At 41.8% G+C, this 14,390-nt stretch overlaps 1 protein-coding gene across 2 annotated transcripts in view; it reads right to left on the bottom strand.

The window, feature by feature from the left end:
* Positions 1-14,390, bottom strand: part of Spt6 (transcription elongation factor Spt6) — a 46,825-nt gene that overhangs the window by 7,628 nt on the left and 24,807 nt on the right. For both annotated transcript variants that reach the window (XM_080270165.1, XM_080270164.1), the window contains exons 9-12: positions 13,893-14,035; positions 11,771-11,921; positions 8,995-9,787; positions 4,277-4,406 (exon numbers count right to left, since the gene is read on the bottom strand). In XM_080270165.1, coding sequence (XP_080126291.1) covers positions 4,277-4,406; positions 8,995-9,787; positions 11,771-11,921; positions 13,893-14,035 — 1,217 coding nt within the window. The remainder of the gene's footprint in view (positions 1-4,276; positions 4,407-8,994; positions 9,788-11,770; positions 11,922-13,892; positions 14,036-14,390) is intronic.

Raw genomic sequence — 14,390 nt, 5'->3', positions numbered from 1 at the left:
TTGTTTTGCTTTGACTTGCGGCTCCCACGGGCATATTCGCGCTCCGACAGACTCTATAAAAATATTTCCCAAAAATCAGTTACCGGTATTGGTCCTAGAATACTAAAATCACATATACTTATGGCACATGCCTTCAGCTTTCTCCTTGGGTGTTTGTTGAGCCTTTGTCGATTACCGTAGGACTTGTGAAGACCTTTGAAGTTGGGTAACGAAGTCTCCACTTTACACTTCCCGACAACTCGTAATATGATTACCACAGCCTGATATTATCACTAGAAACACTATTCTATGATTCTCAAATAGTTTAGAATCCATATTCCCCCCAAAAAAACACTGTGAAAGCAATGAAAATTACGAGGGCGTATGACCATCCCACTTCCGGTCGTTCGCCGCTAGTGTTGTCTATCATTCATAAAAACACTCACAGTTTATATTTCTGTTACTATATAACACATATATATCTACAGTCTTTATCCATAAGTTTCCTTCAGTAATAGTAGTTTATTGTCACTATAGGGATTCAATTTCTTTCAGTAAAATACGTAGCATTCACTTTCTCGTCCTGTATACTAGCACTGAGTGTGAATGTCACTTTCACCTTCACTCTCATAACTCATAGTATTCAGACATGCTAGAGTGAAACTTTCACTTTCATTACTCCTAGGGTATATACTCGTATTCTTATAATACTACTCATTTACATTTCTATTTACGTTCTCTATTTTATTTACATGATTTACATTTCTATTTTATTTACACTGTGTTATGCACTGTCACTTGAAGTAACTTATAAAACTATTTTCCACTGTTCACTTATATTTACATTCATTGCTTTAACTTGCTGTTTACACATTATTTACAATTCCATTTGCACTGTTTTACTCAATAAAAAGATCGTAGTCACTCTTTATCAATTGTCAGCCCTTTACCTCTTTCCACACGAGGTTTAGTAGGGGGTAAAGGTCACAAGGCCCTTTGCATGGGGCTAGAAAGCGGCAGAAGTTAGCAGGAGCTAATCAGACATACTCCCACCTTCAAAGACGACAGTGAACTGATAGTAGTGGCCTCCTGCTGCCTGGCTAGGGTGAGTGCAATACTACCAACTTCAGCCCTGTGAGACCTGCTAATATATAGCAATGAAATGATTGGCAGGAAACCAAAACAATACATAATAAATTAGGTAGTTCCAGGTGAATGTAAATATCACTTAGGCTTCTCCCTTCCCTCCTTATATGTATATTTATTACGAAAATAGATTATACGGCATATTTCAAAGGGAAAAAAACAGCGAAAATTAGCGAACGAGTGCACGTGAGGTGTTGTCAGGTGATAATTAGCCAAATCCAGGTGTATGGCACTATCACTTACCTTACTTCTTTTTTGTATATATTATTTGGTATAAGAATATGGCATAGAGCTTATTTCAATGGATGAAATCAGTGGAAAATTCCAGGGAAGATTTACTTAGCGTAGAATACAGTGTAGTGGCCTGCAATAATTAGGCAGTTCCAGGTGAGTGTAAATATCACTTAGGCTTCTCCCTTCCTTTCTTATATATATTTTTATTAGGAAAATAGATTATACGGCATATTTCAAGGGGAAATAAACAGCGAATATTAGCTAACGAGTGCATGTGAGGTGTTGTCAGGTGATAATTAGCCAATTCTAGGTGTATGGCACTCTCACTTACCTTATTTCTTTCTTGTATATATTATTTGGTATAAGAATAGGGCATAGGGCTTATTTCAATGGATGAAATCAGTGAAAACTTCCAGGGAAGATTTACTTTGCATAGCACGGCCGGGCAGGCGAGAGGATAGGATAATGGAGGGGAGGTAAGGAGGGGAGTCAAGAACGGGGAGAAATGGCAAAATTGTCAACAATGGATGGGAGTACAGATGAGATTAGGAGTGCTGACTAGTGTTGGATATTAGCAGTACTGATAGATGATACAAGCCTCCACTTGAAAGCCCGGGCGAATTCAAAATAACACAGAATCACAAAAGCGTCGCCACGCGGTATGATCCCTTGCTTCCAAGCATCACGAAAGTGACGCCCCGCGGTTAAGGGGTTAAAAAGGCTTTGTGTTAATGATTTTGCCCAACTGTAGGCTAATGTAAGTGTTCTAAGCACATTTAAAAGACTTGGTAGGCTTGGTTAGGCTATGTTCAGCTGGTTAAGCATATTAAATGCATTCTCAACTTATGATCGGTTTAACTGAACGTAACCCAATCGTAAGTAGGGGGCAACCTGTACTCACGAAAATATATAAAGATCGTAGTCACTCTCTATCAATTGTCAGCCCTTTACCTCTTTCCACACGAGGTTTAGTAGGGGGTAAAGGTCACAGGGCCCTTTGCGTGGGGCTAGAAAGCGGCAGAAGTTAGCAGGAGCTAATCAGACATACTCCCACCTTCAAAGACGACAGTGAACTGATAGTAGTGGCCTCCTGCTGCCTGGCTAGGGTGAGTGCAATACTACCAACTTCAGCCCTGTGAGACCTGCTAATATATAGCAATGAAATGATTGGCAGGAAACCAAAACAATACATAATAAATTAGGTAGTTCCAGGTGAATGTAAATATCACTTAGGCTTCTCCCTTCCCTCCTTATATGTATATTTATTATGAAAATAGATTATACGGCATATTTCAAGGGGAAAAAAACAGCGAAAATTAGCGAACGAGTGCACGTGAGGTGTTGTCAGGTGATAATTAGCCAAATCCAGGTGTATGGCACTATCACTTACCTTACTTCTTTTTTGTATTTATTATTTGGTATAAGAATATGGCATAGGGCTTATTTCAATGGATGAAATCAGTGGAAAATTCCAGGGAAGATTTACTTAGCGTAGAATACAGTGTAGTGGCCTGCAATAATTAGGTAGTTCCAGGTGAGCGTAAATATCACTTAGGCTTCTCCCTTCCTTTCTTATATATATTTTTATTAGGAAAATAGATTATACGGCATATTTCAAGGGGAAATAAACAGCGAATATTAGCTAACGAGTGCATGTGAGGTGTTGTCAGGTGATAATTAGCCAATTCTAGGTGTATGGCACTCTCACTTACCTTATTTCTTTCTTGTATATATTATTTGGTATAAGAATAGGGCATAGGGCTTATTTCAATGGATGAAATCAGTGAAAACTTCCAGGGAAGATTTACTTTGCATAGCACAGCCGGGCAGGCGAGAGGATAGGATAATGGAGGGGAGGTAAGGAGGGGAGTCAAGAACGGGGAGAAATGGCAAAATTGTCAACAATGGATGGGAGTACAGATGAGATTAGGAGTGCTGACTAGTGTTGGATATTAGCAGTACTGATAGATGATACAAGCCTCCACTTGAAAGCCCGGGCGAATTCAAAATAACACAGAATCACAAAAGCGTCGCCACGCGGTATGATCCCTTGCTTCCAAGCATCACGAAAGTGACGCCCCGCGGTTAAGGGGTTAAAAAGGCTTTGTGTTAATGATTTTGCCCAACTGTAGGCTAATGTAAGTGTTCTAAGCACATTTAAAAGACTTGGTAGGCTTGGTTAGGCTATGTTCAGCTGATTAAGCATATTAAATGCATTCTCAACTTATGATCGGTTTAACTGAACGTAACCCAATCGTAAGTAGGGGGCAACCTGTACTCACGAAAATATAAAATTTACATAATATTAAGATATCCTTCATGCACAACCATGTACTCCACTGTATGTGAAATCCAGGTTCTCGAACCACTTCAGGCTGAAGGCCAAAAAAGAAAAAGGATATTCATTGGGCCAATTGTGGTGACAATGAGTAGATGGATGTGTTGTGGGTCCTTGAATGTAAAGCCTAGGGGGCTAGGACTGCAACTGAAGAGTTGAGAGGAAGGATGGGACTTGAATGTATTGGTGGTGATGAGGAAGGATAGATTGAGATGGTTTGGGCATTCTAAGAGGAGGAAAGATGACAACAGGGTGAAGAAAGTGAGACGTGTGAACACTGAGGGTAGGGTTGTGAGACAGACCAAAAAAGACCTGAAAAGGTCACTGAAAGTGACCTCAGAAGTAAGGAACTGAACAGAGGCTGCCAAAGATCGAGCAGCGTGGACAGTCACCATTAGGTGAACAAGGCATTTCGCAAATGCATGCAAGTATGTTGGACCCTTTATAAACATTACGATACAATGACATCCACACTCAAGGAGTTAAAAATGACTTAATATGGCATGACAAACCCTGAATGCACAAAACATGAATACTGTATATCAGTGTACAAAGTCATAACACTGCAAGTAGACTTACTTGGAAAGGTATTCTTCAGCCTCCTTCCTCGGGTCTTCTGGACACTGTTCAACGTCAAAACGCTGATAGTTGTCACGAAGATTCTCACCAAACTGCTCAGGAGTCAAACCAAACTTCTTGGTAAGTCCCTCTGAAACAATTTCATGATTATTACAAACAGTACATATAAGGAGTTCCCTGGAGCAATTCCCAAAGCACCAACAACAGGAGATTAAACATTTTTTCCCTCCCCCATGGTGCCTTTGGAATTCCTCCACAAAACTGTCATAAAAAATGAGGCACTCTCAAGACATCATGTATCCAAAATTCCATATCCTATCCCCCATTTCTTTATTTTGATTTTGGTGCACTCAGAGTTATATCATGAGCTCACAATATATGGATGGCATTATAACAGAGGCTTATACTATGGTACAGCACAGAAGAGATGAGAGGAGTAGTAGTTGTAGTTGTTCCCTAGGCAGTCTGGCCGAACAGCCCCGAGTCACTTAGGAAGGCCATGGCCGAGACCGGGCTTTCCCACAGAACTCTCAAAGAGTGTATGTTGTGTTGTTGGCGTAGGTGATTGTGTGCAATGCAGTCTTCCATAATGTGCTTAATAGTACGGGGTGCCGTGTTGCATCCTGGACAGGCATCAGCGATGGAGTCATCCAGCCTTTTCTGGTAGCTTAAGAGGGCTGGATGGTGCCCACATCTCAGCCTGGCCAGGTGGACCCTGTCCTCACGAGGAAGATAGGATTCAGAAGTGTGGATGTCAGGAGGTCGTGCATGCAGCTGTGTGTTGTCTTTAAGTGACTGAATGGAGCGGCAAGTGATCTGAGTATGGGTATGCTTCTGGAAGCTGGTCTGAGGTGGGCGAGGGGGGAGAGATGACAGTATTTGTGTATGGTATCATCATGGATGAGAAATAGGGGCGTGGAAGAAGTTGAGAGGCGGAAGAGAGAGTTATATGTAGAAAGAAAGACAGAGGTGAAAAGATTAGTAAGAGAGAGTAAGAAGAGAGTGGATGAGGAATTTGGAAGGAATTTGAGTGTAAAGTGGAGGGACTGTAAGATAATGTTCTGGAAAGAGGTGAAAAGAGTAAGACAGGGTGGAAGTGAAGTTAGCAGGGGAGTGAAAGATAAAAATGGTAGATTACTAGTAGAGAAGGGAGAAAAAGTGAGCAGATGGAGAGAACACTTTAAGGAATTGTTGAACATAGAGGATGGAAGTAATGTGAGTTATTATAAGTGGCTGGGGAATAGCTGGGAGAAGGAGGGAGGTGAGAAGACAGGAAGAAATCAGTAGGATAGAAATTGTGGAAGCAATGAAGAAAGTTAAATTGGGGAAAGCCCCAGGAATTGATGGAGTGTGTGGTGAAATGCTGAAGCATGGGGGAGAGATAATAGTAGAATGGGTGTGGAAGATATGCAGATTGGCCTGGGAGGAAGGTAGAGTCCCGGAGGATTGGAAGTCAGGTATAATTATTCCCTTGTACAAAGGAAAAGGGGAAAAAGAAGTGTGGTAATCACAGGGGCATTTGTCTTCTTAGTATAATAGGAAAAGTGTATGGTAGGATACTTATTGACAGAGTTAGAGAAAGAACAGAGAAATTAGTTGGAGAAGAACAGGGAGGCTTTAGGAAGGGAAGAGGTTGTGCAGATCAGATATTCATTCTCAGATCTTTAGTGGAAAAGTTTCTAGAGAAGAGAAAGAAGTTGTATGCGGCTTTCATAGATTTGGAGAAAGCATATGACAGGGTGGATAGACAAGGATTGTGGAAAGTGTTAAGAATATATAGAGTAGATGGGAAGTTGCTGAATGCTGTGAAGAGTATGTACGATGGTGTGAAGGCTGCAGTGCATGTGGATGGTGAACTAAGTGAATTTTTCTCTTTGAAAGTTGGGTTGAAACAGGGTTGTGTCATGTCTCCATGGTTGTTCAATCTGTACATGGATGGGGTAATAAAAGAGGTACAAGGTAGGGTAGTGGATGTTGGAGTGGCCCTGATGAGAGAGGATAGTGTTTGGAAACTCCCTGTACTGTTGTTTGCAGATGATACTGTGTTGTTGAGTGAAGACGAAGGGGAGCTGCAAGGCTTGGTGGATGAGTTTGGGAGAGTATGTAAGAAACGGAATCTAAAGGTGAATGTAGGGAAGAGTAAAGTGATGGTCTTTGAGAGAGGTGAAGTCAGTGAATGTACAGCGAGGTTGGATGGTGAGGAATTGGAAAATGTGAGTACGTTTAAGTACTTGGGTAGTGTGATGAGTAAGGATGGAGGTTTGGAGGGTGAAGTGCTTGAAAGGGTACAGCAGGGAAGAAAGGTTGCTGGTTCTTTGAAAGCAGTGATAAGAAACAGGGAAGTGAGCATGGAAGTGAAAAAGTTACTAAATGACAGTATTGTGATACCAACTCTAATGTATGGAAGTGAAGCTTGGACGTTGTTGGAAGGACACAAGTCAAGAGTGAGAGCAGTGGAAATGAGTTATTTAAGAGGAGCCTGTGGAGTCACATGGAGAGACAGGCTGACGAATGAGGATATAAAGGAGCGTTGTGGTGTGGATGTGGATGTGGATGTGATAGGAAGCGTTATGAGGAACACATTGAGGTGGTTTGGCCATGTGGAGAGGATGGAGTGTGAAAGACTGACGAAGAGAGTGTATGTGAGTGAGGTGGAGGGGGGAAGAGGGAGGGAGAGGCCGAGGATGAGATGGAGGGATGGGGTGGAGAGGTATATGAGAGAGGGGGGTGTGAGTTGGGAGCAGGGCAGGGAAATGGCGGGGGACAGGGCAACTTGGAGGCGATTTGTTTGTGGCCACCCCAAACGGGATTGAGGCATCTGGCAATAGATATAGATAGATCATGTGCTGGGTGTTGTTTTGATGTTCCTTGGTGTGGGTGGATGTGCTGCCATGTACTGTAGTGGATGTTGTGGGTTTGTGGAGGCTGCAGCAAGAAACTGGGTGCCTCTCATGTCTAGGTGATCCTTGACTTTGAGGACTTTGGTTTCTTGATGAACGTGGTCTGTGGGTGTACTAGCTGTGCAGCCTGTGATTATTTTTAGGGACTTGTTCTGTATGGTCTGTAGAGTGTTGTAGTGTGTTTTGGTCAGGTTAGAAGTCCAGGCAGGGCTTGCATAATTCATCACTGAACGTATGTATTGTTGTAACGGGTGGAGTGTCTCAAATCTAACATATGCAGACTATACAGTGTTTTTGCAACAGCACTGGGCAGCATGGTCTAAAAGCAAATTTTCAGTAAATAAGAGTAAACAGATGACAGTAGAGGGAGGTGACTATGAATGTGATGTGCCAGTGAATGGAGACAGACTTCATCTAGTGAATGGGTTTAACTATCAAACCTAGTGAAGCAACAACAAAAAAAGAGGCACATGTGCAAAGGGAGTCAAGGGTATGGTGGATCAGGGAAGAAAAGTGGCTGGTGCTGTGGAGGCCTTGATACTAAACACAGGTCTAAGTGGAGACTGTAGGTGATGAGATTTGAATGTGTTCACCATTCAAACTTCAAACAGTGTGGACTTGTATTCTTTTGCACCAGTTACTTCAATAGGAAGTCTCTTGTACTCAGGCATTAACTACTGCACAATGTTAAAATGTGATACTAGCTGCAACTGAGTATGCACATGTGAAAAATCTGACCATTATCGATCATCATCATCATCTGGACCTCCTTTCCCACCCTACGGCAAGGTGAGGAGTAGCAATGTCCAGACAGCCCAAGTCTGCCCACTTCAATATGCCACACTAATAACCAAAAAAATTCATAATTTCCTTTATTTTAAAATCTGACCTGTTTTATCAGTATAGTCCTAGAGAGGTACATCTTCATCCTGAGGCACTGATATAACTGGGTGGATCCACTTCCCAGCTATGCAATGTCCCTCCACTCCCTCCCTATCCCCCAAAAGGAAGATGACAGACTGATGGAAAAAGGCAACTTAAACCTGCGGCCCACCAGGTTAACGGCCACATGATCCTGGGACCACAAGGACAACAGAAACCAGCTCAGTATCAACCTTTCCCCACTGCAATGAAAACACATGATCTCTTTATTTTCAAGCAATGGATTATAGGAAGCAAAGTGCTCATGAACATGGTTTATATAAATGATTAATTGTATGGTGACGTTCCCAGCATAAAAGACTTTAATGGCTGACAATGTAGGGAAATATTTTCAGTATAAAATATTAACTCAAACTGTAATTACATAACAAGGTAGTTCATTAACTGTGTGTGCTCCCTTCTGTGTGCTGTGGGGATGGGTTAATATGGCCATGTTTGGAGTACACAAACTCTGCTCCTTCATGTGATAAACAATGAACCATACAATCGATGATTATAAAAAGGCACACAAAAAAGAATGAAAAGGATTATGAAAAGATGCAGGGTGGGCATTACTAATGCTGACTGATCATCCCTGAAAACATGAAACTTCTCTCCAGCTAGTGGGAAGAAGTGCACTACATACGTACATTCAGATTCACGTGTGATGACAATTACTTATTAAGTGTGGAAAAAGAAGTGTTGCAGGAAAAGTTTTTCAGCAAAAGCAATATGACACACACAACAAAAGAGCATGAGAAAGAAATAAACTTTCTGATGTTCTGTGGGGAAAGAGAAATATGAGGAGGAGTCAACAATGCTGGTAGGTGACTGTCAACAAACTTTTGCTTGTGATAGTAATGGCCTATACAGTATCTATACAAACTGATCACTTACCTATTCCAGCTCTCCGCAGCAATTCATATTCATGTCTTCGCACTGCTTTCTTCAATGCTTCTGAATCCTCCTCCACTTCCTGCTCCTCCTCTTCTACTTCCTCCTCCACCTCTGTCTCCACCTCCATCTCCACTTCCGACTCTGAGTCGTCATCATCATCATCGTCATCATCATCTTCATCATCCTTTTCCTTTTCCTTCTCCTTTTCTTTCTCCACCTCCTGTTCCTTTTCTTTCTCAGTCACTTCTCCATCTTCATCATCCCTGTCATCTCCTCCGTCTTGAATATCCATACCAGTATCTTCCTCTTCATTACCTCTATTGGTGTCTTCGCCCTCTTCATTACCTCTCTCTTTTTCTGGGCTGCTGGGGCTCTTGTTGCTTTCCTCAGCTTCTATGTGGTTCTCCTTCTCTGTTTCTCCATCTTTCTGTGTCTCTACCTCAGCTTCTTTTTCTTTCTCAACCTCAGCATCTGATTCTTTGTTACTTCCTACTTCTTTCTCTTTCTCAGCCTCAGAATCATGTTCTTTGTCACTCTCTGTTTCTTTTTCTTTGTCACTTTCTGCATCTGAATCTTTCTCACTTCCTGCATCTTTCTCCTTCTCTGCTTCTCTCTCCTTCTCTGTATCATTTTCTTTTTGTGCCTCTGTGTCTTTCTCCTTGTCTCTCTCCGTCTCCATTTCTTCCGGCTCATTCTCCTTGTTTCCTTCGTTGTCATCACTGTCATCGTCATCATCAATTATACCAGTGTTCCTTTTTTTCTTCTTCTTCTTCCGCTTCACCTTCCTCATTACCTGTGAAAGACAAGCAGCATTAAACTGTATCATATTTCTCAGCCTCACATTCTTAAGCACTTGAAATGCTGTCTACCACCTTTTCCTTACCACTTTATTTACACATAAGGCAAAAAAAAAAATGTTTCTCACATTCAGAATGTTAAATATCATCATACCCTAACTGTCATTCTTATATGGGACTGACAAGATCCAGAAACAAGAGTATGATGGTACATCTATCTATCTATTGCCAGACGCCTTAATCCCATACGGGGTGGCTGCAAACAAACCGCCTCCACGTTGCCCTGTCCTCAGCCATTTCACTGCCCTGCTCCCAATTTATATCCCCCTCTCTCATATACCTCTCCACTCCATCTCATCCTTGGCCTCCCCCTCCCTCTCTCCCCCTTCACCTCACTCACATACACTCTCCTCGTCAATCTCTCACTTTCCATCCTCTCCACATGACCAAACCACCTCAGTGTGTTTCTCCTAACACTTCCTACCACATCCACATCCACACCACAACGCTCCTTTATATCCTCATTTGTCAGTCTGTCTCTCCATGTGACTCCACAGGCTTCTCTCAAATAACTCGCTTCCACTGCTCTCACTCTTGACTTATGTCCCTCCAACAACGTCCAAGCTTCACTTCTATATGTTAGAATTGGTATCACAATACTGTCATGTAGTAACTTTTTCACTTCCATGCTCACTTCCCTGTTTCTTATCACTGCTTTCAAGGATGGTACAAAAGGTCATATTAATACAGTGGCTTTGGAAATTTCACAAAAGTTCTTCTTTGCTGATTTACTCTGCACATTACATCTCATAATCCTCTTGTGTGTTGCTGATGAAAACTATGTCAACATTAACTGTGGCAGGTGGGGGTACCCACCATCCACTCACTCCATGTAGTGCTGTCTTTAGGTGACTCTACACTAAGTAACAAGCCTAATGGTCTGCTGTAACTCAGGACACCATTTATAATGCTGGGTGGAAACCATATGATAAAATGACAGGGTGATGTGGAGCCTACTATGGGGTCCCTCTTAACTGGGTTCATTTTCATTTATGAAGGCTCCAACATGCCACTTCATGGCGGTTCTCCATGCTGCTCGATCTCTGGCAGCCTCCCTGTTCAGCCCCTTATCCCTGAGGTCACACTCTATGACCTCATCTCAAGTCATTTTCAGTCTGCCTCTGGCAACCCTGTCCCCAACATTCACACATCTCATTTTGGTTTCATCAGGCAAAACTGGGCTGCTCTTACAACCTGAATACTATATTTAGTAGTTGTTTCATGAAGTTTGATGAGCACTGGTTATGAGGCACAAATCAGTTTCCTTGAATACTACTCAAATCAACCCTCATATCAAGCTACATCTGGCCATCAATTGAGCACAGAGGGGTTAGGGATATTTGTTAATGCACTACATCTCAGTGCATGAAATGGACTGTACATCCATTCATTCATTACTCTAGTCATCAAATTTCTTGGTTCTGGCTCACAAAATTAATCCTTCAACATTACAGTGTATCATCCAGCAGAGGCAAGTTAGGAGTAGAAGAGGTGAAATACTCGCTTGTAATCTTAGTAACATACCAGACTTTACAGCACCTTTTCCTTGGTAAAACAGTTTGCAGATTATACATTAATTTTGGCTTAAGTTTGATATAATTTTCATATAAACATCAAATAACTTAAAAGATGATACTGAGGAGTATGGTAAAACTACATAACTAAGAAGAGGTGTTGCAACTCTCCAGAGCAACTCAGAAAATGACCCATCAGGCAAACTCTGGTTCTTGGGCCGGATCCACACACTTAAGATGAATTCCCTGTTGTAACTGTGATAGGTTTTCCCAGAGAGAACAAGAAAAGGAAACTGCAGTATCTTAAAATGTTTCTAGTTTTTCCTGCACACATATCCACATTACAACAGGGAATCAATCGTAAATATATTCGAGACTCTCACTCCTAAGCTACACTGGCCTTACCTTGACTACCCTGGTGACTCTGGTGGGTGGGCGCTGCTCCTTGCGTTTAGCTTTCATGTGCTCCCTCATGGCTGGCTGGTCCTTCCCATAGTACAGAAGGAAGTGCTTGTAGTAGTCATTAAATTGCTCTGAGGTCTCAATCTCCTCAATCCTGAAATATTAACATTCTTAGGCTTCCATGACTTAACTCTCGGCTGAACAAAACCAGTTGCAATTAATAATACAGTTGAAAGCATTTGTGGTAGGCGGGGATGCGCACCATCCACTCACTTGATGTAGTGTTGCTTTGGGTGTCTGCCCTTTCCTCTCTTCAATCCTTCCCCTTGTCTTTCTTTCCTCCATTCTTTCCTCTTTCTTCTGCCTATGGGTGACTTTACACTCCCTCTTCTGTCTTTCTTTCCTTCATTCTTTCCTCTTCCTTTTGCCTATGGGTGGCTCTACAGTAAGTGACAAACCAAATGGTTTCCTGTACATAATGAAACCACTTCCTTTGCTGGGTGGCACGCATATAACCAAATTATGGCGCCTGATGGTTTAGTGGATAATCAAGGTGCTCCAATCAGATTCAGCCTGTGCAGGTTTATATCCAAGGGATGGTTGGGGTTTACTGCTCACATAGTGCCACTCAGGGATGAGTGAGGCTGGTCACTCTCATCTTAAATGTCAGGACCAACTTGCATAGCCCTGGGTTCCTATGCTTCTCATGGGGCGACATAGGATCGGATGATGGACGGATGAAAAGCATTTGTCTTAAAAAAATCAAAACACTCTTCCATGTCTGTTTACCTGTAAGGCTAAGACGACAGTTTTTCTATTCTTATTTCTCTTTTTTTGACCAAGTGTTTTCCTTTGGCACAGCCTCATGATGTTTATATCATCATCATCATCATCATCATCCTTGTTATATTTCCAGCTAATAAGTGAAGCAGTTAAGATGCAGAAATAGGAACAGAAAATTTTTAGCTGGAAAGGTGAGTGAAAATTCATCATCCTATTATACAACTGTAAAAATAAACTGGGTGGGTAGGACCTCAAACTAAGAAAAGAACAGCACAACAAAAGAACTATAAAGAAAGTGCCTTGTGAAATGAAACGACAGAATACTGGAGAGGAAAGACGCCATCCATCATCCAATCCTGTACTGTCCCACCAGGAATGTGAGTGTTCCAGACCAGGTCAGTATTTATGCTGAGGGTGACCAGCTACGTGCCTCTTTGGCAATAGGTAAAAAAAATAAAAATAAATAAAAATAATAATAAGAAGAAGAATAAATAAATAAATAAATAAAACTTTTTTTACAATCTCATGATTGGAATTCTTGTTTTATTTCATTTGTTTTTCATCTTCTAGGGAAAAAAATAAATTGGAACTGAGCTTTTTCAGCTAGCCTACATCCAGTTGGAGTACCATGCATTAATTGGCAAAATATGAGATTACCACTGTGTTGGAGGCAGATGTCTTCATTCAGTGGCAATGATATACCATATGTCCCTCAGCTCCCAATCTGTACCCATGGAGGAGGATGGTGAACTGCAGGAGAAGGGCAACTTCAGCCTGCAGTCCACTTTCATGTCAACAACAAGAATATGGTTACCAACCTACACAGTAAATGATTCCCATGGGTAGAGGAAACAATCTGGCTTCTCATTCAGTGTTCAGTTACTAGCAAGTAAGCTATTATTTACCATCCAATCCTTTATTGCCCTATCAGAAGTACTGGAGCCCAGCGCCAGATTACCCAGTGCCAACACTGAAGTCAAATGACTGTTCACTTGCACCACCACATAACATGAAAAACTCAATGACAGGTGGCAGACACTGAAAAGTACGAAGAAACAATGTCTGGCATACCTACCTCTCAAAATCCTATCTCATCACACCATCTCTCAATACCCTTCTCCTTCACACCCATTGTGGTGTTTGAGAGGAATGCCTTCATGCGAAGGCATGGATATAACTGAGTGGCTCCACTGCCTGGTTATGCAAGAGTCTCTCAACTCCCTTATGGTTCCATAAAAGAAGATGGTCAACTGGAGGAGGAGGGCAGTTTCAGTCTATAGTTCATCATGCTCATGTTCAGATGAACCAGGGTCGCAAAAACAACAAAAACATCACCACCCACCTCTCGATATCCTCTTCCTTGAGCGTGCGCATGTTTTCCGGGAGTGGTGCATCAAGATCCCGCATGATGAAGTCACCCTGGTACTCTCCCATCATTTGGAACCTGGCACGAAGATTCTCCTTGCGAGCCTTCAGCTGACACCACTGCGAAAAATATTATCACTATCACTGTCACTGCAGTTCTTTCACATAACTTGCATCAAATTTTCATACTTTTTTTTGTAAAAATGTGGTGAGAAGAAGAGGTTGAAAAAGCAGTGGAGGAAAAGAGGAAGAAGTGGCTACAGGAAATAAGTTCAAATGAAAGAAGGGAATACACTGAGAGTAAGAGGTATGCAGAGACTAGTGAGAGGGGGAAAAGGACAGATAAATGATGGTTTTGAAAGAAAATTGAATGGAAAATACTCTGATAATAGGAAACTGTCTCGGAAAGAGGTGTGAAAACGTAGAAATGAAAGAGAAAAGAAGCGTGAAGGGGAAAGGGATGCAAGTGGAAGAA

The sequence above is a fragment of the Coenobita brevimanus genome, chromosome 39 (assembly GCF_032717465.1).
Source record: "Coenobita brevimanus isolate Jiangsu-jjx chromosome 39, ASM3271746v2, whole genome shotgun sequence".
In the NCBI taxonomy this organism is placed as follows: domain Eukaryota; kingdom Metazoa; phylum Arthropoda; class Malacostraca; order Decapoda; family Coenobitidae; genus Coenobita; species Coenobita brevimanus.
This window is presented reverse-complemented; position numbering and strand designations above follow the sequence as displayed.